The 26,373-nt window shown below is 44.6% G+C and overlaps 1 protein-coding gene across 3 annotated transcripts in view; it reads right to left on the bottom strand.

Moving 5' to 3' along the window:
• Nucleotides 1-26,373, bottom strand: part of Sec8 (Secretory 8) — a 102,948-nt gene that overhangs the window by 54,474 nt on the left and 22,101 nt on the right. For all 3 annotated transcript variants that reach the window (XM_065433229.2, XM_065433230.2, XM_065433231.2), the window contains exons 10-11: nt 8,745-8,951; nt 5,995-6,066 (exon numbers count right to left, since the gene is read on the bottom strand). In XM_065433229.2, the coding sequence (XP_065289301.1) occupies nt 5,995-6,066; nt 8,745-8,951 (279 nt within the window). The remainder of the gene's footprint in view (nt 1-5,994; nt 6,067-8,744; nt 8,952-26,373) is intronic.

Raw genomic sequence — 26,373 nt, 5'->3', positions numbered from 1 at the left:
TCGAGAGGCCGGCTTTTCGCAATCGGCTCGTACATGTAGGGAGTAACGCCGAACTCCTCAGAAAAACGCAGTCTCTCTAAATTTTCCAGTACCGTCTCAGAAAAACAGCACCAAACTACCTGGCACCGCGCTTCATGTGTAGCGGCAGCGGTCGGCAGCGGCAGGGTTGACATCACGAGGTGCACCGACCAATCACAGGCGGAAACGAGACGCGCGAGCTGGGCGTGTCGTCCGCTGCTGCACTTTTCGTCGAAATAAAATATATTTGCGCTTTCTTTCGCTCAATTTCGATACGATATTCGAATTCGGAGGGTTGAAAACCATTATGTACAGATGTTCACTCATTTTTTCTGGAAAACCTTTCAGCTTCCCTTTAACCTCACCACTTATATCACATGTTAACACTCATGCACATCAGAAATTTTCAATAGTCTTGTTTCCATGCCCAACAAGTTGCAGCATTAGGGCTATATTGCTGCCGGCAGAAAGCAGGCCCACGAGTGTAAAATAATGTATATTTACAAGTGGTGTATATGGCGTTCAGGTAACGGCCAATCTTCGTCTTCCTCTAGTTTATGTCACCTTCTTCTTTCAATTCACCGTAACATGACCCTCCCGGCGGGGTTAGCTCTGTCCCGGTGCAAGTTATAAAGCCTCACTTAATGGGGGGACATAGGGCTTGAGCCTGGCGACGTGAACAACATCGCGGGTCATGTTGGGAGGCACTGAAGGCTGACCGACTGGGGCGACCTCATACGTCACGTTGGACAGTTGATGTACGATCTGGTACAGGCCAGAATAACGGGAAAGTAGTTTTTCCGACAAGCCGACATGACGTGAAGTCGTCCAGAGAAGGACAAGGGAACTAGGTGAAAAATGGTAGTCTCAGTGCAGAAGGTTGTAGCGTCGCTTTTGAGAAGCTTGCAAGACTGTGAGGCGATGACGGGTGACCTCTTGGGCCTGGGCGGCTAAGGCAATAGCATCGCAAGCATAGCCAGTGCTGGGTGATTGTACTGCAGAAGGTAGCAACGTGTCAAAGGGCAAGGTGGGGTCGCAGCCATACAAAAGGTAAAATGGTGAAAATCCGGCAGTGTTGTGACGGGACGAGTTGTATGCGAAAGTGATGTATGGTAAAGCGACGTCCCAATTGTGGTGATCGTCCAAAACGTACATGGCCAGCATTTCAGTTAGTGTGCGTTTGAGTCGCTCAGTGAGGCCGTTCGTTTGAGGGTGGTATGCGGTAGCAAGCTGGTGTTCTGTAGAACAGGAGCAGAGCAGATCATCAACGACCTTTGATAGAAAGTAGCGGCCGCGATCCGTGAATAACTGGCAAGGAGCGCCGTGGTGCAGGATGATGTCGTATAGTAAGAAGTTGGCGACATCTGTAGCATAGCTGGTTGGCATCGCTCGTGCGATGGCATATCTCGTGGCATAATCTGTTGCTACAGCAATCCATTTGCTTCCTTTAATGGAAATTGGAAAGGGGCCAAGGAGGTCGAGGCTCACACGGAAGAAGGGCTGTGTAGGGATATCAATGAGTTGAAGCAAACCAGCAGGAGGCATAGGAGGCATCTTCCAGCGCTGATACCAGTCGCAAGAGGCGACATAATGGCGCACAGAGTGATAAATGCCGGGCTAGAAGAAGCGGTGCCGCAGGCGGTCATAAGTATGAATGATGCCCAGATGCCCAGCAGTAAGAGCGTCGTGAAGTTGCTGGAGCATGGCCCGTCGAAGGTGCTTGGGAACGACTACAAGGAGCTCCGAGCCATCAGGACGAACACTACGGCGGTATAAAGTTCCATTGCGCAAGGTGAACATCCGCAGGGACGGGTCATTGGGCGAGGAGCTTAGGCATTCCATAAGTGTTCGAAGAACAGGGTCTTGGCATTGCTCGTCGCCAATATGGAGGAAGCCGGAGAGGGACAGAATACTGATGTACGAGTCTACATCGGTATCGTCCGGTTGATCCACGGGATTGCGGGACAGGCAGTCAGTGTCTTTATGTAGGCGCCCTGAGTTATACATAATAAAAAATTTATATTCTTGTAGATGCAATGCCCAACGTGCAAGTCATCCAGTTGGGTCCTTCAAAGAGGAGATCCAGCAGAGGGCATGATGAGCGGTTACGACGCAGAAGCTCCGACCGAAAAGGTACGGTCGAAATTTCGCGACTGCCCATACGAGTGCATGGCATTCCCACTCAGTAATGGAGTAATTTCGCTCAGGCATGGAAAGAAGGCAGCTGGCGTAAGCGAAAACACGGTCTTGGCCCTGTTGACGCTGAGTGAGGACAGCGCTGATGCCATGACCACTCACGTCAGTTCATACTTCAGCGGGCGCAGAAGGGTCAAAGTGTGACAGAATCGGGGAAGTTGTAAGCCACTCAATCAGGGTAGAGAAGGCTTTCTCCTGCAGTGGTCCCCAAGAGAAAGAGACATCTTTCTTAAGGTCAGTGAGAGGGCGAGCGATGTCAGCAAATTTTTTCACAAATCGCCGGAAATAAGAGCATAAGCCCAGAAAACTACGGACATTGTTTGTTAAACAAGGTACAGGAAAATTTTGCATGGCGTAAACTTTCCCTGGATCAGGTTGGATTCTGGCGGCGCTTAGAAGATGGCCGAGCATGTTAATTTCACGGCAACCAAAATGGCACTTGGAGGAGTTTAGTACTCCCCCCGGGGACTTGCACGGTGCACAGTAGGGCGGGCGTCAGAACCTTTTTGAGCCTTTGGCGGAGAGCAGCGCTCATAACTGAAAGCTGCGCTCCTGTGTCAACAAGAGATGTATCAGGAACGCCATCAACTTCAATGTCAAGTAGGTTTTCATGTGTAGGCAGGGTCAACAGGTGCTTTGTGGGCCGGGTCGGAGTTGCAGCTTCTCCTCCGGGGCCTGCACCGCCTTGTTTCCCGAAGTGAAGCGACCGGTTGCAGATGGGGACGAAGAGCGGTGAACGAGAGGCGAACAGAAGCTATGACCTTGCAGAGACGGGGAGCGGCTGGATCTTGCTGGAGCACTGTCAGCACTGATGTTCCTAGTCGACGTACAGGGCAAGAAAGTACGATTGTCTGGCACTCGGTGGTAGCGACTCGGAGATGACCACCGAGGAGGCAACGACTAGTGGTTGCAGCAATGACCGGCAATGTGTCCAGTACCGGAACAATTGAAACAGATGGGTTTATCATCCAGTGTGCACCAGTCAGCTGGGTTGCGACGGAGTGGCGGAAAGCTTTGCGTCTGGGAGCAAGCGGCCGGAGAAATCTGGTAGGTGTTTGTATGGTGGACCGAGCAGAGAGATGGAATGCCAAAACTTGCTATTTCCTCCCAAACGACCACTTATATAAGGGAGATAGCGAGAAATGCTTTCCCGACAGTCAGAATGAACTGGAGCTGAAGCCATGTCGGAGCCGAAGCCCGTGGTCGCCGCGGGGTGCCGCCACGAGTCCAGTGGCTAAGCGCACTGCGGCTCGCTGAGCACAAGCACATTTGGCTTATGTTTAGCATGTCGTAGGCACCAAAGGTGGAAGTCATGGCAAATGCATGCCACGGTGACATTTAGAAGACACTGGAGCATTGTGGGCATGCCCCACTGCACTGTAGCCTTCGCAGTGCAATGCAGTGAGGTAAGAACAGGAGCACAGCTGAGGCCGTGTTTGATTGCCGATAACTCCGCTTCTGCTGAACGCATTGAAGTGCTTTTTGCGGCAAAGTGGTTCTGAAATAGCCTATCTTCACTTCAAATGTCTTTCTCCACTTCGATAAAAAGTGGTTCAGGGCCCCTTTAATAAATTTTCTATTTTAAGATCTACAAGTAAACACATTAACTCTGACATTACTGTCCGCATAAATTTAGCTTTCTTTTCTGCGTATAGCTTCCAGTCAGAAGCTATACTTCACGCTACGTTGGGACCAATGCTACAAATACATTGCCATATGCTGCAACAGTTGCAAGTAGCCGAGGTAGGCGAGGCAGAATTCTCGTATTAAGTCACACCCCTCACAAACAGTAAGGAATAATTAGGCACTGAAAATGAACTCAGTGAATGAACACCTTGGAGAAACCAATTTTATAAGTATTTGTATAAATCTCAGGACAGCAAGCAGCACATTACCTCTCAATATCTCTGGGTTTAAGCAATAAAATTTCTATAGGGTATTTGACTGGTTGCCTAATGACAGGTCCAATCATGCCCACAATAACTTTGAAACATTTTACAAAGACAAAACTAATTGAATATACGATGACTTGCAGCACAGCAGTATAAGCTTGCAATCACATCAATAGGGAGACTCTCAAATAAGTGAATTGGTCTGATGCAGTGAGACCCTACTCGGTCTCACTCTTCTTGCAAAGCGTCACAAACTTGAATGCCTAAAATTCCTTAACAAGTTAATCAATTCTCCTCGCCTCTCCTCTCTTGATAACTACTTGATTTCTTCCAAACCCTGTGTACGAGGAGTCACCATGCTCTAAATATATCAACCTTTTTTGTCTGCACTGATTCCTTTAAACACAGTTTTTTTTCCATCAACAATTGAACTCTGGAGTTTATTACCAGGCAACAGCCATTCACTACCACTGAAACAATTCACACAAGCTTTTTTATAAGTGTTGTATGTTTGTTGTTCATCCCACTCCTGCAATAGCCCCAGTGAGGCTGCAGTATGTACAAATAAATAAACAAAATAAATTTGTTTAGACTTGAAGCATTGATATCTCAAATGTATGTTAAGAGGCACATAGAATCAAATAAGTCACAGCTACATTCACAGCTACTTGTTCAAAAGAAAACTGTTAACACAAGCTACTGTTTTCCTGTGGCAAGTTCTTGTTTCATCCACTTTAATTTCCATTAATTTATCGTTTCTTTATTTCATTTATTAAGCACAAGCAATTTCCCCTATGTTGTCCTTAGTGTCAGGGTTTGTTGGCTTCTCATGATATGACTAATAAAAATTGGGCCCCTCGGTTAATCCCCTTTCTTCTTGTTTATTACATAACGAAGGTCTCGAATCTGGCTACATTGATGCCTTCAGGTAGCATACATGGGTTATTGACCAGCTGCCTTCACCCAAAAAGATCACGTTCTCGTAACGCCTGCGGCAAAAGAGGACGTTCCACGTCCGCCACCAAGGTCTGCGAGTGGTGGCGCTGGCTTACACTCCCAGGGTTCTACTACGACACATAAATACCCAAGAAAGTGGATGGGGAAACAGCGCCGTGGTAGCTTAATTGGTAGAGCATCGCACGCGAAATGCGAAAGTTGTGGGTTCGGTTTCCACCTGTGGCAAGTTGTTGTTTCATCCACTTTAATTTCCATTACTTTATCGTTTCTTTATTTCATTTATTAAGCACAAGTAATTTCCCCTATGTTGTTTTTGGTGTCAGTGTTTGTTGGCTTCTCATGATATGTTTTCCCACTTGCACTATCACCATCATTTGCCACTGCAAATAATGCAGCCAGAGGCAATATCAGCAAATCATATGGAACCAAAACAGTCATAACTCCTGGCAGCTGAACAGACTTACATTTGACTTAGAGAAGTGAATGGACAGATCATTAACAGACAATGTGAAAAGCTCTGCAAGTAGGCTTGTTCACAAAACACGGAGTACTGCCTCAAAGTCAGTTTGCACATGGCCAACCAGCACAAAATAAATGAGCTGAAGAGAGTTTATAAGTTGACACATTAGTAAATTAACTACTTGCAAAAATATAGTTTACAAGTGAATAAAATAGCATATCACTGTGTGGGAGTACAAGCCCTGCTAAATTTTCAAACGAGATGAAATACTTCTTGCCAATGAGTAGTCAACACGTGAAAGCACTGGTTTACAATAGGCTTATACTTCAAAAATAATGCTGAAGTTCTGTAATGCATACGTGATTTTGCATTAGATGCCAGTGTCTCTAAAATTAAGAAGTAACAATGTTGATAATAATTTACGATACCAATTTAATCAAGGTATAGTAATGTGGAATGCATCCCACTTACCACAGCCTGTATTCTTGCCCACACATCAGCCAAGCTATACATCGGTATACCATTGTCAGGTCCTTGGGTATCCTAGAATTTCAATGTACACTTATTTCTCTTTCTTTTGTTTCACAACTAACAAAGAAATGGCAAGATAACACCACTTGCAAACCAATACCATATACAGTGCTGGCAATCAGATAAGCATTCTGCTCTCATCATAGTAACCTTAAGTTCACACATCATAAAAACCAATAAATGAGCTTCAAGCTGTAGAAAAATCATGATCAAACTTAATATCAGTTCGGATTTAACAACCTTTTTGAAGCAGGCAATTAGGCAAGAATTTTGCTCCCTTTCATAAACCAGTTTGCTGATCATAAAAATAAACGAGCATAAAACCAGAAAAACCATGACAATTTAAGGAGACTCAGAGATCCACTTTTGTTACTAAGGCTAATTATATTAAATTTATGCACAATATAGTTTATTCTATTTTCATACATAACTTTAGTTTCTCAATATCTGTTTAACCTCTTGTGCTTCCTGGAAGTGGGAAAAGTATGGTCGTTTGTGCAAGGTTTGGCTTCATACAAAATCTTTTAGCTTTATTATTGAAAAAAGAAAAACTTAGTGTTGAGTATATTTATTTATTAATTTAGAACATATTGCAGACCCTTCAGTCTAAGCAGAGAACACTGATGGGTTTCCTGAAAACCAATGAACATAATTGCTGGAAGTTACAATAACGCCTAGGTAGTCCTTGCATTCACATCCTTGACAATGTTCATGTACAACTTGGCCAAGATTGAGTCACACTGATTACATGAATTTTTGTGCCCAAGTAGTAAAAACAGTGCAAGATTAAACAAAAAAGCAAAAAACGATGTTTCAACGTTTCTAAACATGCTTATTACTATTGCAGATGACCAATTTACATTAAATTACACAAGAATGCAGACTTGTCTTTCCAGAAGAAGTGTCTGAAGTGCCAGAAGAAACATGTTTTGTTATTACTCTTAGCTCTTATCTGTACTACTGTTGCTTTAAACATTGTATAACATCATAAATGTCTTTAACAGGAGGTCCCGATACAGTCTTTGACTATGGGACCTCCTTATGTATACTACGCACATGTATTTATCTGTATTTTTTACTAATAAATAAATTACGTCAAAAAAAACTTTGAAATTATCCTACTGGTATCCTCAAAACCATCGAGAGGTTCCTTACCCAGCCGAGCTTTCTTTGCTACACTGCAATAAGAAAATTTAACTTCAGCCATTTTGTGTTTCAGATATTCTTTTGATTCTTCTCTAGTCTCTCCGGTTACACAGAGCAATAAACTCTTGAGTTGGAAGAACATCCAGCCCAACTCCTGTAGGATCTCTTCAAAGCCTTTGTGGTCTCTGTTAAACCAAAATATGGCTATAGAAGTGGCCATTTCCATAATAGTGCATGAAGCAGATATTGTTTAGGGGCACAGCAACCAAATCATGCTGCCGAGACTCAGCCACCATTTTGGGGTTTGTCCTGAAACAGAGAACCAACAGCTTTTCGCTTGACAGCCTCCCATATGTAGAAAGTATAGCCTTCGCCAGAACACTGGTGAAAAGTCAAGAAGGAGCTGGTGCCAACACAGCCAGGCTAATGCTTGCTTATTGTTACAGCAGGAAAGCGCACAATCTATGCAAAACTTACGATTGTGAGACTCATCAGAAGAGTACGAATTTTGATTTGAAAAATTTGATTTGTCAACCCGCATCTCCCCTTAAGGCCATACAAAGACGACTGGAAAACCATGAATTAGGTTTTTACCTTACATACGTAATGGGCAAATGGTGCAACAGGGAGGCACAGGAGTGACAAATGTAGAGGACACTGTCTCGGACAACATCCGTACACAAAATTTTGCAGAAATGGCAGCTGTGGGCAAAGTCGCGCTGTCCAGATTGTCTTTATACTCTTACTTTCATTGGCGAGATGGTTTTTAGCTCTCTAAGTGCTACACAGCTGCTTCGAACTGATTTGCTTTGAGTTTGTATCAAACTGTAACTTTCATAGCCACCAAAATCCGCACTAGTTAGGCCCAACAACCTTAGTAATATGACCACGAAAAAAAATTCGCCACTGGCTGGAGAGGTGGTGGGAAACAAGCAATTGAGGGAAGTGGCACATTGGCGATTGGGTTCGAAATCGTTCCCACCGGCTAGGCCAATGGCCAAAGAAGCAGGCGGCAACTAAAGCGTGCGTCCTACCAAGTTTGTCAGTGCCCTTCGTGGATTGAATCAGATGCCGGCACACAGCTCTGCACGAACCGAATTCACACAATAGAGCATAAGGTGCTGACATTGCACAGTTAAGGTTGCGCAATCTGCACTTCGCTGCATAGTAACGACATGTGAAGCACTTCGGAATGTGTGACAGGAGATTGTGAAGTGTTTCCATCATCTCAACCATCGAAACGTTAAGTTGATGTTGCTTCACTGATTCACAGTACTGAGCAAAACTGTGAAAATTAACTTTCTGTACTAATAGCATAAAAATGAACAAAATTAATTTTTTCCCTCAAGATTAGTTTTTCCTGACTGCCTGATTATTGGACACTTCTGAACAAAATCTTTAGAGGCAAGAAACTAGTCTTACATTTTTTGAGCTATTCCAAAATATAGTGGGCATATAGCGGTTAACATTTTTTTATATTGCCTCCTCAACACACTGTAAACAAAACATGGCAGTATCACAGCTAAAGTAGGAAGAGAACTCACCACCATAGCATGCATGTTCGTCAAAACACACTCATGTCCAGTGGCCACAGTGTGAAATTGCTCAAACAGCAGATCCAACAAGTCTAGAAGCAGCCGTGGTTGTAGAGCTGAAGCTGTTTGTGCAGAACCATTGCTCGTGTCCAGAAGCACCTGGGTTGTCCGCCGCACCATTGCTAATAGCTCAGTCTGGCAGCGTTCCTTGATGAGCTGTCAAAAGAAAACAACCATGCAGGCTCATGATGCACAAGAACAGTCAGCTTCGACTAACAAATTTTGGGTTTGCTCAACAGCAAGAATACATTTTCTGGGGGATAAATGTCTTGGCTATTGTAAGTCACTAACAATGCTTTTCATGAAATGTATGTTATCCTTCAGAGAGTATGAAACGCAGATGAGAATTACTTATTGCAGCCATGTGAAAATGCAACTAATTTGCCGGAGCATGATTAGCTAGTGGTAATAAGGAAACAGCATAGTCCAGCACAGCCCAAAGAGAACTTTACTCACTTCTCGACAGGTATACTCACAAATAGAACTATCATTTTCATTCTGAGCTTGTGAAAAAGATGGCCATTGCATGACTGCATGACTACGAGCTACTAAAGACTACATCAGGAACTATAACTTATCTATGAAATTGGATTTATAGAGCGGCATTATGAACTCAGTTTCTCCGTGGTGCCTGCAGAGAGTAGAGGTGTGCAAATATTCGAAACTTTCAAATGATAAATAAAACATCACATTAAATTCGGTCTGTGAAACAAATGGTCACTGTTCAAAAATTGAAAGAATTTTTTAATAGTGTTTCAATACTTCATGTAGTCAACTGTGCATGACCAAATATGAAAGTCAAGCAAAAATGCAATAACTTCCATCCCATCCACAGTGGACAAAACATACTAAAGCACACTGCATTGCTCAAGGAGCCTAACTTTTTGGCCAAACCATGATCATCTGAATAGAATTTTGTTCAAACATGGTAGTATACCTGTATTGCAGCTGTACTACAATGAAATTTTGGACTATGTAAAAAGCGAAGTTTGAGGGTCCCTGAAACTCTCTTTTTAACTAATCATAGAATGGCCTCACAAATCTCGTGCTGCAAAAATGTTTCAAATCCCTAAAGTATAAGTGTAGTTAGATGCAGTTACTGCATCGATGAGTGGCTTTCTCTCTCTTATCATGTCCATTAGCGTGCTGGAAGCTACATGGGACAGGTGGCAAGGGTCCGCCCAAAGGTTCAGATGTTTCACCAGTCAGAAGGCTTGTCACAGCACCTCATGGCAGCCACGGCATCTATTCTATGCAGCCGTCCCTACTACCTTGGAGGCCATGTGCAGCAGACGCAGCTATGCGCATCTGTCATGTGTAGACCGCCAGTGCAAAGATGAATACCTTTTCTGTCTTTTTGAGATCGCTGACATATATTATTCATTTCTTTACCTCAAGATCAGCAATAACAGTATTACTGAGAATGTTCCCACGATTGCGAAATCACCTGATGGCTGTTGGTGGGCTTCAGTGGTTGCGATAATGACATGGTGAAGGCAAGGGCACGCGATTTGTCACAGTTTTTGACACGAGGCTATAAATTCCCAGCTCCATGCAGTGCAATAATTCACTCACGTGTTCACCGAAGAGAGCGGTTTGGATCAGAGAGCAAATGGGTATAGCCATTATTCTAATTGACATTTAAGAGAAAAAAATGGAGCTGGGCAGCTCATATAATGCGCAGGTTAGGTAACCGTTGAGCCATTAGGGTTACAGAATGGGTACCAAGAGAAGGGAAGCACAGTCGAGGACGGCAGAAGACTAGGCAGGGCGATGAAATTAGGAAATTCGCGGGCGGTAGTTGGAATCAGTTGGCGCGCGACAGAGGTAATTAGAGATTGCAGGGAGAGGCCTTCGTCTTGCCGTGGACATAAAATAGGCGGATGATGATGATGATGTACTGTTTATAACCAATTTATCCAAAGTGAAATTTCGTTGCAGTTGGGCTTTGTTTGCTTTTATGTATAGATGCATCAACTGTATACTCATCATATTAAATCTGAATACGTTTACTATCAGCATACTTGATACAATACTAGCACCAGCCATCACAACTATTTGAACTGAAGGAAAGGCACTTTTTTTCACTCTGCCATTCCCGCAGATGATGATACGCATTTCAGGTATGGTCGCAAATGTATACAAAGATGTTAACTGGCCTACAATGCAGCCTTTCTAAACTTTATACAGTAATGCATGGCTGGGTATGCTCCAAAAGAACCCCGAGTTACGGAATAAACTGCCTAGCTGCTCCTAATGCTTCCTTGGTGCTTTTAATAAAGTATGTTATATAATTTGCAGTGTAATAACACTTTTTAATGCTGTGAACACCAAGATGCAAAAATTGTTTGATAACATTGGTGACAAGGCTGTACATTATTTAAAAACTATTTAAAAAATATTATTTATTTGATTCAATTTGCTTCTGGCACTAATGAATTCGTACATGATTTGGTTTCAAACACTGCTCGCACACCCTTAGCAGAGAGACTTATTCGGGAAATCCCACAATGCCAAAAGTACACAACAAATAACCCAAATATGAGTGATCGGAAGATTATATAATTTGTAGATGGCTCAAATGTTATGTGAATGAAAACAAGAGATTCATGGCATGCCATATATAATGTACCACTGGCAACAAGGAACATAAGAAAACTTTAGCAATAATGCAAACTAAAAGCTAAATGTGGCTGAATTTGTTTGGTTATAGCCCAAAAAGTTCAAGCAAATTTCACCCCCTTCCCCTCAATTTCACAGTACCTGCTTTTGATAACATGCATGTTCTAAAGAAATGTTAGTACTACATGCAACAACCCGTCTAGCATATCTTACTTCACATAGTCTGCAGCATTTAAAGAAAACAGTTTCCGAGTGACTTCACGCAAGACAGGGGAAATTACTTGTACTTTATAACTGAAATAAAAAAACGATAAATGAATGGAAATCAAAGTCGATGAAAAAAGAACTTGCCGCAGCTGGGGAACGATCCCACGCGAAGATTGTGGGATCGTTTCCCAGCTGCGGCAAGTTGTTTTTTCATCCACTTTGATTTCCATTAATTTAGCGTTTCTTTATTTCACTTATAAAAGCACAAGTAATTTCCCCTATCTTGCCCTTGGTGTCAGTGTTCGTTGGCTTCTTACGATATGACTAATAAAAATCGGGCCCCTCGGTTAACTCCCTTTCTTCTCGTTCATTACATAATGAGGGTCTCGAAACCGACAACATTGATGCCTTCAGGTAGCATGTGTGGGCTTATTGACCAGTTGCCTGCACCCAAAAAATATCATGTTCTCGTGACGCCTGATGCAGAAAGGATGTTCCACATCCGCCGCCAAGGCTTGTGAGTGGTGGCACTGGCTAACACTCCCAGGGTTCTACTAGGAAACATAAATACCCACAAAAGTGGATGGGAAAACGGCGCCGCGGTAGCTCAATTGGTAGAGCATCGCATGTGTAATGCAAAGGTTGTGCGATCGTTCCCCACCAGCATTCTTTATCCACTTTGATTTCCATTAATTTATTGTTTCTTTATTTCATTTCTTAAGCACAAGTAATTTCCCCTATGTTGTCGTCCTTGGTGTCATTGTTTGTTGGCTTCTTATGATATGACTAAGGTTCCTACAAATTCAGGCATCTACGACAGGACTTGCTCTTGTTAAGACCTTATAGAGCTTCACCTTGAGAGTGTGCGGCGGCTGAAAATGTGTCTTGAGAGGTTATTACAACTTGGCAAGCGATTAGGCACATCGGGCATGGACTTAAGGAGCTGGATAGATGAGGTGAGGGTGAGAGAAAGAGACCAGCATACAGCTGACCATACAGCAGCTAAAGAGGCAGAGGAAGCAGCCAGAGCTTGCTTATGAGAAGAGAATGCAGTTCTTGAGCTTAAGCTGCAGTTACAAGAACAGCAGGCAAAGTTAGCTCCGGCGGCTGGCAGTGATCCGTCAGCACTGTTTCAAGTTCTAGTTTCAGCGAAGGTTTACCAAAGCCCACACAAGCTCATTCCCCATTCAACAAAGGAAGAGACTTTAGCTGCATGCATATATCCAATGATTTGAGAGTGGCCAATAGTCAAGGATGGCCACGAGATAAATGGGCGTTGTCCATCAGTATGTGCTTAACTGGAGAAGCACCGAGTGCTACTGGTTGTATGGTGGCCGAGGATGCCATGGACTACACTAAGCTGAAGCGAACTCTCCGAGATGCAAGAATAGAAAACTCCGATGCAAGGAGACAGTTTGCTGGTTGTCTTGCGGGATACTTCGACCATTGGCAGCAGATGACTAAGATGGAGCATACTTAAGAGGACATCCGAGATAAAATAATTTGGGACAGTTTCTTCAACAAAGTCACAAGAAAGAAAGGGGCCGCAGAGGTCTGGACAAGCTCACTAAGGCTGCAGACCACTATTCCAAAGCTCAGGGTCTGATCGACCTTGGAAAGAGCAAAGGGGAAATGGAACCTTAAAAGTATGCAGGGCAAGTTAAGGTCACAGATGGGCAAAATGTAAAGGAAAAACTACACTGTTTCCTTCACAACAAGCTAAGGTATAGAGCGGCAGACTGTTGGTCGAAAATGAGACCACCTAATCAAAAGAGGGCTCCCTGCACAAAATGCCGAAAGAATGGCCAAGTGTTATGCTCTATGGTCATAAAGAGCAAACTAAGTGTTTTTGACATAAAAGGCTGTTCTTCCAGTGGTACTCGAGTTGAGACGCATGAAGTAAATTAAATCACCAATGAACAGAATGCCAGCAGCGATGGCATGCTTGAGGGATGTAGCAAGGACAATGCTAGAATGTTCCCATGCCGTATTATTGGCTATAACAACTAAATTTGGATAAAGGGGGTCCATGCTAAAAGAATAGGAACCCAAAATCCAGGGGAAAAAAATATATGTAAATCACTTTTCTGCCCCCACCTCTATACCATGCAAACCGCATGGCACACCTCTCCAGTCTCCCTTCCACCCCTACGAAGTCAGCAAGAGGGTGAATGGCAGATGAGAGAGGAGCAGTGGCATAGCAACAGGGGGGGCCGGGGGGCCGGGGGGCCGTGGGCCCTGGTTGCAAGGGGCCAGCGAGAGGAGGGAGTGTCATACGCCTGAAGAGACCCTTTTATCCGCCGGCTTGACTGGGCGCAAATGGCAAAGAATGCTCCGGTATCCAGTAGCCCGAGCTCATGTACCCGATGCGTTGCGCCGCAGAATTGTCGGCTGCAGCTCTATAAACACCCCATAAAATAGTTGCACGAATGTGTGGGCTAAAAATTTAATTCCCAAAATGGTCGCTAAACTATTCGCCTTAGCCGAATGTTTCATGTGGGGTGTGCCGTGCGTTCATGCTGGGAGCAGGAGTCGCTAAACATACAGTAAGGCGTTGAGGCTCTTGGGTCCCTCTTCTGTTCAGAAGGCGCAGCGAAGACGAACAAAGACAGCAGTAAGAGGGCGTTCAACGAGCGCGCTCGGCGCTCTCGTTTACGGCGAAGCGTTCGTTGAGAGCGACGTTGCACAAGTGCGGCCGTCAAAAGTCGTGAATGGGATTCTCTGGATCGTCTTCAGACTCGGTGCGGTCGAAGAGTTTGCGTATGACTTGACAGGCTGTATATAGTCACCGGCACCGCGATGTTCAGCTCGCTTTTACTTCCCCTCTCCCGCTCGCTCCGAGAAGCCACTGCGAAACCTGCCGTTATGTTTCACGCTTTCCTTCTTACCCTCGAAAGTTTCAGAAAACTGTTGTTATTGTGTGACTTCATGTCATAGCTACAGTGTCTGTGTCAGCTGCACAGAACTAAAAAAAAATTTGAATTTTGTGAGGATATTTCCGGATATTCTATGAAGTTATGTGTCTGTGATTACTAGGAACTCGGTAGCGTGAAAAATATGGCAGGTAAGTAATAACCATATCCTTAATAATCCCCTAATTAGTACTTATAGAGGAAGCACTTCAATTCCAGAATTAAGGATTCAAAGTCATATTATTAATCTAACAAAAACTTCTTAAACAAAATCGTTTTGGGTGCTACAACCTACAGTACTTTGGCATTGCGGGCGGCGCCCAGTATGGCAGTAGCGAAAGAAATATGAAATAGTGGACCAGTGAGGTTGATCCCTCAACCCTCTCCATTGCGAGTGCAGACCAACAGGTTTCGCTAGCACGGGCTTCATCGAGGTACTTTTTTTTATGGTGACGCCAAGAATCGACGCGAAGTGTGCTTTATTCTGTTCCCAATTTTTTGGTGGTACCGCAGCTAGGATAATCACGTTCGTCCGTATAGCAGCAAATAAAAACAAGGCTTTATTGATCACAATAAAGAGAAGTCGTAATTGTCATAACATTGGCACCCGTGCAGCAGGGAGGCATGTGGCGTTTTCCGTTTTTCTAATATGGTGGGGAGATCAGCGTCACTGAGACACAATTTAATTTTCGTTTTCGTTCAGGGCTGCCCACAGCCAAAATACTGCGGGCCATAGTACCTACGACGATTTCTGTGAAGTTGTTGGGCAAGATATGATCGGCCTTCAATTTTGCAAATGCAATGTTGCCGCTAAAATTGGTAATTAAAACTTTATAATTTTTTTTTTTCTATTTGTGACGTGAGCCGTATTTGCCACGATGCCGCATTTGTATTGGTTGCCAAGCCTTACAGTCTGACAGAAGATGTGCACATGCGCTTATCACAAGTTATCAGTGCAGCACACTGTGTTATTTGGCGCAGAAAAAAACAGCGTGTTAGGATTGGCCTTGTTAGGATTGGCCTGCAGCTATTTCAGCCCGCTGCCGGTGTGTCGATCAATCCGGGGTGGCGGCACCCTTCGGAGAACGAGCGAAGACGACGACGTTAACCGACCATGCGCCGCCTTGGCAAAAGGGTGCTTTGCGGTACGGGGGCCCCAGGATTCGTCACAGTCTGCCGACACACGAGGCGACTAAGGAGAAAGGCAGCTCTGGAATGTAGAGGCGCCGAATGAGTTCGGCGGGCCAACTATTGTTACCCAACTCCCTAACGCAGACCTGATCTGCTACGGGTGGGGGAGTTGCCGCGGGAACGTCGTCGTAGGCTCCTTCCCACGCGCCGACCAAGACGCAAGACAATGCGTCCCGGGCGCGCTACCCGGGACGGCTCAGAGTTCAACGAAGCCCCTCTGACATCGGCTACGGACCATTGCACCTGCGTGTGTGTGTGTACGTGTATGTGAGCCCTACTCCACCAAAAGGGCGGGTCATCTTCAATGACGTCGAACTATGACGTCAAGCAGAGTGCTTATAAGCAGCAATTGTCGGCTGCTAGTGTGTGCTCGTTGTCGTGCTCGAAATGTACTCGTGAGCTGTGTGCTCGTTGTCGTGCTCGAAATGTACTCGTGAGCTGTGCGCTCGTTTGCTGTATGCTTCGTCTTGCGGGCTCCACTTGGGAGTCACGCTAGACTGTCGATGTATGTCTAGTTTCAACTGTAAATAACGTAAATAAACCCTGCTCACCTAAGTCTCGACGAAGAGTCAAGTTCATTACGACTATGACTGCAACATCTTACAGCCTCGAGCTCCACCACTAGAAAAGCTGGCGCCACCGTCGGCGTGACGTGCTATTAGGGATCACGTGGACATAGCGGCCGCGTCGGCTGCTTCGGGAGCGCCGAAGCGAGCTGAAAAGGAAAGTTTAAGTTCCCTCGTACGCTGCGGTCCTCATTTATTGGCGGGATTTTCCCGCTTCGAGTGTCTCCTTTACAACGTTTGAAAGCACTAGAACAGGTAGTGGCTGCCTTTGAAGGTGCGCAACATGGTAGGCTACTGCTTGGTGCCGCAGTGCCAGACGTACGCAATGGAGCCCGGTGTCAGCCTTATTCATATGTAGCCGCAGGACAAGAAGCTGCGTGAAGCTTGGCTCGCGAAACATAAAACCGGCAACAGTCATCGGCTACCACTCGGGTATGCAGCAAGCACAGACGCGAGGAAGATTTCTGCTTCGGCGCCGGGTCTGCAATGTTCGAAAAATGCGCACTGAGACGCTCGCCCGAGTCCGCTGCCCGACTAATGTCATGACGGTTTGGTCTATGAACTTGTCGATGCTATAGATACTGGCAAGTTCACTGGAGTGGATAGGGAGTGGTAAAAAGCACAAAAAAAAAATGCATGGCATATGGTCATGTTTATGTTATGAATTAATGAACTGGATTACAAAAAAAAAAAGCAACGGGAAATCGCACGCTGAGAACACCGATGAACATATAGTGCGACGCAACTCGATAAATAATATTGAAACGCCCAAGAATTTAGAAGAAAGAAAAGAAGATTGAATCGTTGCGACGTCCGGCACATCAGTCCCCATAGGCGTTGAAGTCTCTACAATGAAGTTATTTTTGAACAGCTCTGATAGCATCCACGCAACATTGGTTGCTTGTATACTGTCAAATGCTCATATTCTACAGCCTAAAGCTCATGGCACGGTGTGAAAACGCACACGTGGCGAAAGCGAAACAGTGTGCGGACAAGCATGCAGACGCGCAGTCGGTCGCTGCGAAGCTGTGCGATCGCTGCATTGCGGTTTCATTCTATTACGCTCCATTTAGATATACAAACACTATAAGAACATATTTCACATAGTTTGGTCTCGGCATTTGCCTACCTTTCACGCAAGAAGCCGGTTCAGGAGACTAAATTGCGGCGACCGCGCACAGTGCAGTTCACTGTACGTATTCGGTAAAGAGATAACGTCTATAAACGATTCTGTGCTTTCAGTTTGCCCAAGATTATTATTTAGACAGTAAAAAAACTTCTCTCGTTTCGAAAGGACTTATGGAAATTTACGGGAGAGCTCCCGCGCGGCTGTACTGGTGCTGAAACCCGGAAATTGTCGATATCCTCGCCTTCCTCGACTACACCCAGGGGGGGGGGGGGGTATGACAGAAGACCTATGGGCCCCGGGTGCCAGACGACCTAGCTACGCCACTGGAGAGGGGTGGTATGAAGGTCTTCTGTGCGGGGTGCGCGGCACAATAGAGGGTGCGTGTGTGTATGTTCTAATGTTAGTATTTGCCTCATCAAGTGCACTGCCATTGAATCGATAATGTCCAACCAACTAGCCCATCAATACCTCCTGAGCAAAACAGTGAGACTTCCGAGGAGGCAAACTATCACACATGTGTACACATTACTGCAGCATTTGTAGTGCACTGGCATTATCGTCATTTACTTAGAGCTATAGTGCATATTCCCACAAGCTTTATTGCCATATTTTGTGATGTTTCCACATGCTGTGCCCTTCCATGCCAGTATGCACGTCAACAGCTGATCACCAGCAATGCATACTGCCTAGGTAAGCTTTGCCCAAGCACAGAGAACTGGACATCTACTTATTTGCTACCATTGTAGCATTGCTGTTATTTCAATCAATATGTTCTTACTTGGGAAGCTCTTTCTCAAGGCGTATTGGAAATAACATAGCACAGCACGATGCATGCCCACGTGGTTGCTCACAGTAGTTAAGTACGAAATGTCTGTTAAATGGGTGGGTTGAGAATGGATGTATTCTTCCAGCTGAACAGCTGGCTTGTTAGCACTCAAATGTTGCTGAAAAGCACCATTTCATGGTTCATGCAGCTTAATACCAAATTTACGAGCATTAGCACCTGCCTCTTTTGTCTAAAACAAATCAGAAGTATGCAACAGCTGCAGCAATGCCAGATACAGAATAAAAAGGCTGATTTCTCACCAATAGAATAGCGCTACCACCTGTAATTGTTTTAAAGAAAAAAACAAGATACTAAACACCTTATTTCACTAGTATTATAATGAGAGTTAGTGCTCCGATTCCACTACCATAAAAACACCACTTTTTTTGTCTGGCACTGCAGCAGATAATGCCTACTTTTGACTGCATTGTACTACGCCACCAGTTGTCACAGGGAAGAGATGTGCGGCTACAGAAGCTCACATGCACATGTGCAGAGGCCATTGCACTAGTGCGCATGAGGTTGTGCAGGCGCGCACATATTGCAGTAGTAGACTTGGCTGTAGGAATTCTTTACACGGGGTGATGAAAACAAGGAGATTGTGATATGTGGCGACATTAACATCAACATTATCAGCCCTGACAGTCAATGTTGCTCTGAGTACTTACGTACTTATCTTAGCTGCGGTCTCTCCTCACAAATTACAGCTCCAACGAGGTGTGAAATAGGCGAACCTAATACCCCTAATACCTTAATTGACCATGTACTGTCTAGCATACCTACTGATCTTAGCACAGCTGGAATAGTGGAATATGCCATAACAGACCATTACCCTATATTTTTTTGCATAGGTTCCGTAACGCCTTCTCAAGCAGCAAAATATATCAGGACTTTCTTTGATTCTAATAAATTCACTGGTATGATTCGTGCAATTTACTGGCTGACGTGCTTGAAGAGCAATGTGGCGAAAGGGCTTTTGAATCTTTTTTTGCAAAAATATCTGAATGCTCTAACTTATGTACACGTAACACAACGGTGACGCAGTGGTTTAGCTCGCCAAGAAAGCCTTGGATTAGTGATTCTTTATTGCGGTCCATTAAAAAAAGAGATAATCTTCGTAAGAAACTTAAAGTCCAGCCATTCAATAATGCATTGCGATTGCGCTTCCACACATATTCAAATGTTCTAACAGCTACTTTAAAAAATGTCAAGCGTAATTACTACGAAAATAAAATTAGAAAAAATGGAAGTGATACCAGACGAAACTGGCAGGTTATTAAAGAATTCTTAAACATCAGTACAACTAAAAATCGCATATCGTGTATAAACCACGATTCTGCTAATATTACTGACCCTCAAGGCATAGCTAATGTTTTCAGTGACCATTTTAGTATTGCAGACGATAGTCAGCCTGATTCAACGTTGCTTAGTTTTCCGCGCTGTTCTCATTTATTTTACCTGTTCCCCACAACATCGCTGGAAGTATGTAACATTATCAATACTCTTAAAACAACCGGTCTGGGCCTCGACTTGATACGCCCCTCTAGCATTAAGCTTGTGTCTAACGAAATTTCACCTGCGCTAGCACATATAGCAAATAGACTATTTATAGGTGGCATCTTTCCTAATTGCCTCAAGACAGGTAAAATAATCTCAGTATTTAAAAAGGTGACCATAAGTGCACGAGTAATTATCGTCGTATCTGCATTTTGTCTTTCTTTAGTAAGGTCATCGAAAAACTTATCTGTAATCGCTTAACTAAATACTTATCCAAATTTAATCTTTTAACTCCTGATCAATTTGGTGTTCGTGACAATTTTTCAACTGAATTAGCGCTTATTACTTTTACTGAGAGGGTTAAATTAGCCATCGATCAAGGCCTCTTAGTTGGTGCTCTCTTTATTGATTTCACCAAGGCGTTTGATACAATTAACCATCGTATTTTTAAGTAAACTTGAATCATATGGCATTTCTGGGCCGCCTTTACAAATACTTCGCAACTACCTAATTGACCGATAACATATAGTCGAATTTAATGGTGTCTTGTCCTCATCAAAAACTGTAAATAGAGGTGTCCCTCAGGGATCAATACTTGGGCCACTTAATGACTTGCCAGAAATATTAACACATACGCACTGCCTTCTTTACGCTGATGACCCCACTATTTTCGCATCTGATAAAAATTTATTTGCATTGCAGGATCAACTTAACGCTGACCTAATGAATGTTCATTCATGGTGTGTAAAAAACAAGCTAACCATTAACCCATCTAAGACAACATTTATGGTATTCCATTCTTCAAAAACTTTGCACATTGACTCTATTGTAGTGTCTCTAAATAATAATGTATTTGCAAGATCCATATCTACTAAATTTCTTGGTGTAGTACTAGATGAGAACCTAAAGTTCCAGTGCCATATTCAATCACTTATTCAAAAAATCTCATTTGGTATTCACATCATAATAAAAACTCGCTCTTTTTTTCAGCAAACCATTCTCATGTCTTTATATTACGCTTATATACACAGTCATCTCTCATACTGCCTGTCATCTTGGGGTAATACATATACCACACATCTTCATCAGTTAGAAGTTTTGCAAAAACAGGCATTACGATTAATTGCACTCCAATCGCATACATCTCCCTCTGCTCCAATATTCTGTTCCCTAAATGTTTTACCTTTACGCATGTTATTCAATCATAAGCTGTCGCTACTTATGTTTCGTCTTATAAATACCAAGTTTAATATTCCAGGTTTTAGTCGCTCTAGCCTCATTAATTATAACAACACAAGATTTTCAGCACAACTTAATCTTCTTCCAAAAGCAAGAACTAACTATGGGAAATTTACCGTCGCATTTTCAGGCATTTCTGTTTGGAATTCTATACCATTTGACATGAAGACATCTACATTATTATCATTCAAGCGTAGAACGAAGGAGCATTTCATGAACACTTTATCGGACGCGTAGCATAATTTAACAAACCTAGAATTAATCATATCTTGTTCACTTTACCATTACACAATGTACTTTTCAATTACTGAGTTACTAAATTTTGCCTTAATTGATACTTCTGGTTAGCTTTACGTGCCATTTATCCTCGTTTGAATTGTTGCATGTTATTTTTAAGATTTCTTCAATTTTTTTCTTCTTTTTAACTCTGTGAGTATACTTGTGATATTGTTAACAGATTTTTTTTTCTCTCTTATCGTTTATTTCCGATGTAGAAATTGTATAATATATGACCTGACTCACTGTTTGCCACGATCCTACTATCCCCTTTTCATGTTTTGTTAGGAGGTCCCCCCGACAGTTGTTACTTCGGGACCTCCGAATGTGTACTTATGCCCATCTTGTATTTGATTTTGTCAAAAATAAATATTGATTGAATGATTGATTGATTGATTTTGTTGCCCTTTTCTGGATACCGGTGCAGATTACAGATGGGTATCAAGGCGGATTCAGACCTAACAGTGAGGATGGCGAACGGGAGAAATAATTCCTTGCGGTGAGCAAGCATGTCAGATGGTGTAAAGGTCACAGTTGAGTCTGGCACGGCAGTACATGGCAAGGTCGCAAGCACCGACATCGGCGGAGGTAGATATATACCATCATCAACAAAGACTTCGTGAATACTGAGGTCGGCGCCGACCAATGGCGAGTCGCACAGCGGCGAAAGGGCCACTTGCGCGCGAGAACAATCGATGATGGCACTATGACGTGACAGGAAGTCCCACCCAAGGATGAGATCATGAGAACAGGAGGGCAACACAAAAAACTCGATGATGTACAAAACATCTTGGATGACTACGCGGGCGGTGCATACAGCTGTAGGATGAATGCGCACTAGCAGTGCAGAGTGCCCTGCCAGATGGAGAGGTTGTGACTTTTTTCAGCTTGCGACAAAGATTTTCATGGATGACGGAAACGGCGGCCCCGGTATCTATAAGCGCTTGAGCGGATGTTCCCTTGACATGGACGTCAATGACATTCTGTGGTGAAAATTGAGACCCTTAAAAAGTTCGATGAGCTTGCAGTTCTTGCCTCCAGAACTGTGCTAGTTAGTTTCCCTCGGCAGTAGGTGGCCGACGACGCATGGGTGACAGCGACCATTGACGTGGAGACTGAGAATGGAGACTGTCTGAACGGCGGCTGCGATCGAAGGGTCTCAGCGGCAAGTCAGTGGCATCTTGGCGCCGTATCTCGGCGGCATGTTGTGGCACGTAGGGAAACTGGTTGAAGGCGTCACGGTGTGAGGGCATGTTACGACGACAAAAGCACCCAACGTGGCCAGCAATGCCACAGGCGAAGCAAATAGGCCTGTTGTCTGGCGTGCGCCACGTGTCAGCTAGACGAAGAAGCTGGGGTGACTGCCGCGGATCAGGAGCAGGCGGAACTCGGTGCGTTGGTGGTGGGATGGAATATGATGGTGGGGGTGGGCCGTGCGACAGCGGCAGCATAGTTGAGCAGCGGAGGTGTGAGCCGCGATGGGTAGTCGGCATAAGAGGGCGGTGCCGCTGGAGATGCAAAGAGCGGCGGGGTAGTCAACATAGAAGAGCGGTGCTGTCACAGGAGCTGGCGGGCGAACGGGGGTAAGTGCGTCAGATATTTGGGCACGGATGGCTTGTTGTACGGCTGGAGGTAGTGTTGGGGCAGGCTCCTGGCTGTGAGAGAGCAGCGACAGCTGGCGGGCCAGCTCCTTGCGAATGAAATCCTTCAGCTGAAGGACGAGAGCAGAAGGAGCGGTATGGCCAGTAGAATCTGCAGTGGATGAGACCGAGTCAGTCTGTGGGACGTTTTGGCGGGCAATGTTTTGTTGGCGGCGCAATTCGTCGAAACTCTGACACAGGTTGAAGAGGACGGCGACGCTGGTTGGACTCTTGGCCAGTAGCATTTGAAATGTGTCATCCTCAATACCCTTAATATGGTTGAACTTCTCGTCCTCCACCATTGTTGGATTAACACGGCTGCAGAGATCCAAGACATCCTCAATATAGCTGAGGAAAGTCTCGCCCAGTTGCTGTGCTCGCTAGCGTAGATGCTGTTCGGCGCGTAGCTTGCGGACGGCGGTGCGACCAAACACTTCGGTGCAATGTGTCTTGAATGCGGACTAATTCGAAATGTCAGAGTCGTGATTCTTAAACCATAGATTGGCGACGTCAGCAAGGTAAAAGATGACATTATTCAGTTTAGACTGGTCGTCCCACTTATTGTGAGCGCTTACACGTTCATAGGAGAGCCAGTCTTCGAAGTCATGTTCTCCGGTCCCGCAAAAGATGGCCGGGTCGCGCTGACGGGGAACGCCGGCGCAAGTGACAGGGGCAGCCATGGGTACAGTCAGTGCGTAGGTCGCATCAGTCATGGTGACGGTGGGCAATGTATGATTGGAGAACTCCAGGTTGACTTGAGGGATTCCAGCAATCTCCACCAAATGTAAGGATGTTTAATTGAAGGCGAGGAGCAGCAGATAAACAGCAGCCTAGCAGCAGCGAACAGCCCGAGCTCTCTCGCTAAAACACCGCATGGGTCATCGTCGTCATCTCCGAGCCGCTTTTAGAAACACGAGGTGCGCCCACTTCATTACATTGTAAATAATGAAGTTGTTGAGATATAACTGAAATTTTTATGATAACAACACAAACATTATCACTACTTCTGCATATTTTAATCAAAATCCACGAGGAAATAAGGACGTTGATTTCAAAAACCACGTCCCCCTTTAACTTACACTGGAACTCCAAGAAATATGCTTCATTTTTTACAAGAAAGATTCAGATGTTTTTAAGCACTTGGTTATCGTTTTCAGCTTTTCTGCAATTTATATATCATTTATGTGTCATCACAATGTATACTCCTAACTACGTGGTGTATGATATGCATGACATTCGACAACTTTTACTTATAATATTGCAACAATGCATTTCTTTAGAATGCTGAGGTTTTCTTGGACACATGCAGCCTAAACAAAGGCTTTTCATATTGTTTCTCAAGAAAATAAAAAAAAATATCCGACGATTATGATCATCACAATGTATACTCCTAACTACGTGGTGTATGATATGCATGACATTCGACAACTTTTACTTATAATATTGCAACAATGCATTTCTTTAGAATGCTGAGGTTTTCTTGGACACATGCAGCCTAAACAAAGGCTTTTCATATTGTTTCTCAAGAAAATAAAAAAAAAATATCCGACAATTATGATAGTTCCTAATGCAAAATTTGAGCGCAGCTCAATGCGCATTTTCATTTTGCAACACACTGAGGCAAAGAATTTGAGACCGAAATCACCGCACCAACATGTGCGCAAATGCGCGAGCAGTGGCATAAGCATGTTCACATGATTAAGCTAAGGGACGCAGATGCTCAACCTAGGAACAGTGCCTAAGAGCTGTGCTCTAAAATTCACACAGCAAGGGGTTAAGCTGAACATAGCAGTAATGTGTATTTAGTACCCCCCAAACAAACAAGCACACACCCAAAAAAAGGAAAAAGAAGTGTGTTCCCTTTCCAATGCTGGTGCAGAACACTGGCACTAAGTTAAACGTTTTATACACTCCTGCAGCAAGGGACATTCTCAAAGTAAACATAGAGTGTGCACTGCCATAAAGGTTGCAGGTATTAGATATCCATTACCTATCAGATGCCATTAGATATCCACCGCAACATTGCTCTTCTATGCTTATTCCAGAAATATATTTACACTAATAAGCGAACCCGTTTAAAACTGCAAATACACCACTCTTTTTCACACAGATTACATAATCAGTTCAGTTTCATGCACATATACGGTAAAACAAATGCATTTAATTCATCTGCACTACCTCGTGCCATTCGTCTCTGGAATGACCTCCCTGATAACATTGCCTCCATATGTGTGATGTGTGTAGTGCGCGACATGGTGCGGTGGTCAGAACAGACAGAAGCAGACGACAAGTGCGCGTGCCGAGGCGAATTCCGTGCTGGAGAGAAAACGACAACGCCGAAAAGCGTCCGGCACGTGAAGGCACGGCACAAGAAAACAAGAGAAAAATGCCAACCAATTAGCAGAAACCACGGACTGTCAAACAACTAATCAGAAAACGACTAATCGGCCAGAGCGGAAGAAAAAGCAAAGCGCGCTGGCAGAAAGGGGGAGACGCCGGGAGAGTTCCAGGAAGCAACGCCAGGAGAAGGTCGGCCACCGGACCAGGAGTTGAAGACGGGCCGTCGGGTTCCGGACCCGAGCGAACAGGACTTCACCTGACCGGGGCCTCCTGCCAACCCGGCCTTGGGCCGCCAGCTGCCCAAGGCCGGCGAGCTTCTGTGACCGTGGGCAGGACGAGAGCAGTCGAGCTATGGGCCCGAGTTCTACGCCCAGCTGCCCGGCCAAAACACCGCCGCCGTCTGCTCGTGCCGCCAAGCCGCCTGCCTTCTATCTCCAAGCCAGAGCAAGGGCGCTCCGGTTGCCCTATCAACCATCCTACACCCGGACCTTTGGCAAGACCGGCGCAACTTCTCTCATCATCTTGTCGCCGCTTCTCGACGTCGAGACTGTTATGCGCCACTGCCATCGTGGTCAGCCTGGACTCGTGCCCTAGTTAAAGCCGTACTAGCCCTGAGTGTGTTCCTTACCGCGGTGTCTGAGTGTTCATTTTATGCTTTCTATTTATTTCTATTTCTATTTAGTTTTATTAAAAGTTTGTGTGTGTTTGTATTCCAAAGTCAAACCCAGGCTATCCAGAGGGCCCAGGAAAGGGCGGAGCATCACGGCGTTCTGTCCTCTACGTGGGTGCGGCCAGTGGCTACAAAGGCCTCCCGTTAGGAGGTCCTGACAGTAGCTCCTCAGGATTAAATAAAGTTCGTTGTCTGTTTGTCTGTCTGTCTGTGTTCCGAAACCAACGGCTTTGTCCTCAATTAGGTTCTCGGAGGCTCTGCCTAAGAGAACCGTCAGAACCTTTGAGAGTACAAGAACCTTGCATCACAGTATGTAACCCCGACACGTTCCGCTATCACTTATTCACGTTTTTCCCATTTAATACTGTTCACGAATGCCCAGTCTAGTGTATTTGATCACGCATTTTTGCAATGTTACATATTATTTTCATAAACAGTGTTCGTTTTGCTCTGTTAATGGTAA

The sequence above is a fragment of the Dermacentor albipictus genome, chromosome 1 (assembly GCF_038994185.2).
Source record: "Dermacentor albipictus isolate Rhodes 1998 colony chromosome 1, USDA_Dalb.pri_finalv2, whole genome shotgun sequence".
Lineage (NCBI taxonomy): Eukaryota > Metazoa > Arthropoda > Arachnida > Ixodida > Ixodidae > Dermacentor > Dermacentor albipictus.
This window is presented reverse-complemented; position numbering and strand designations above follow the sequence as displayed.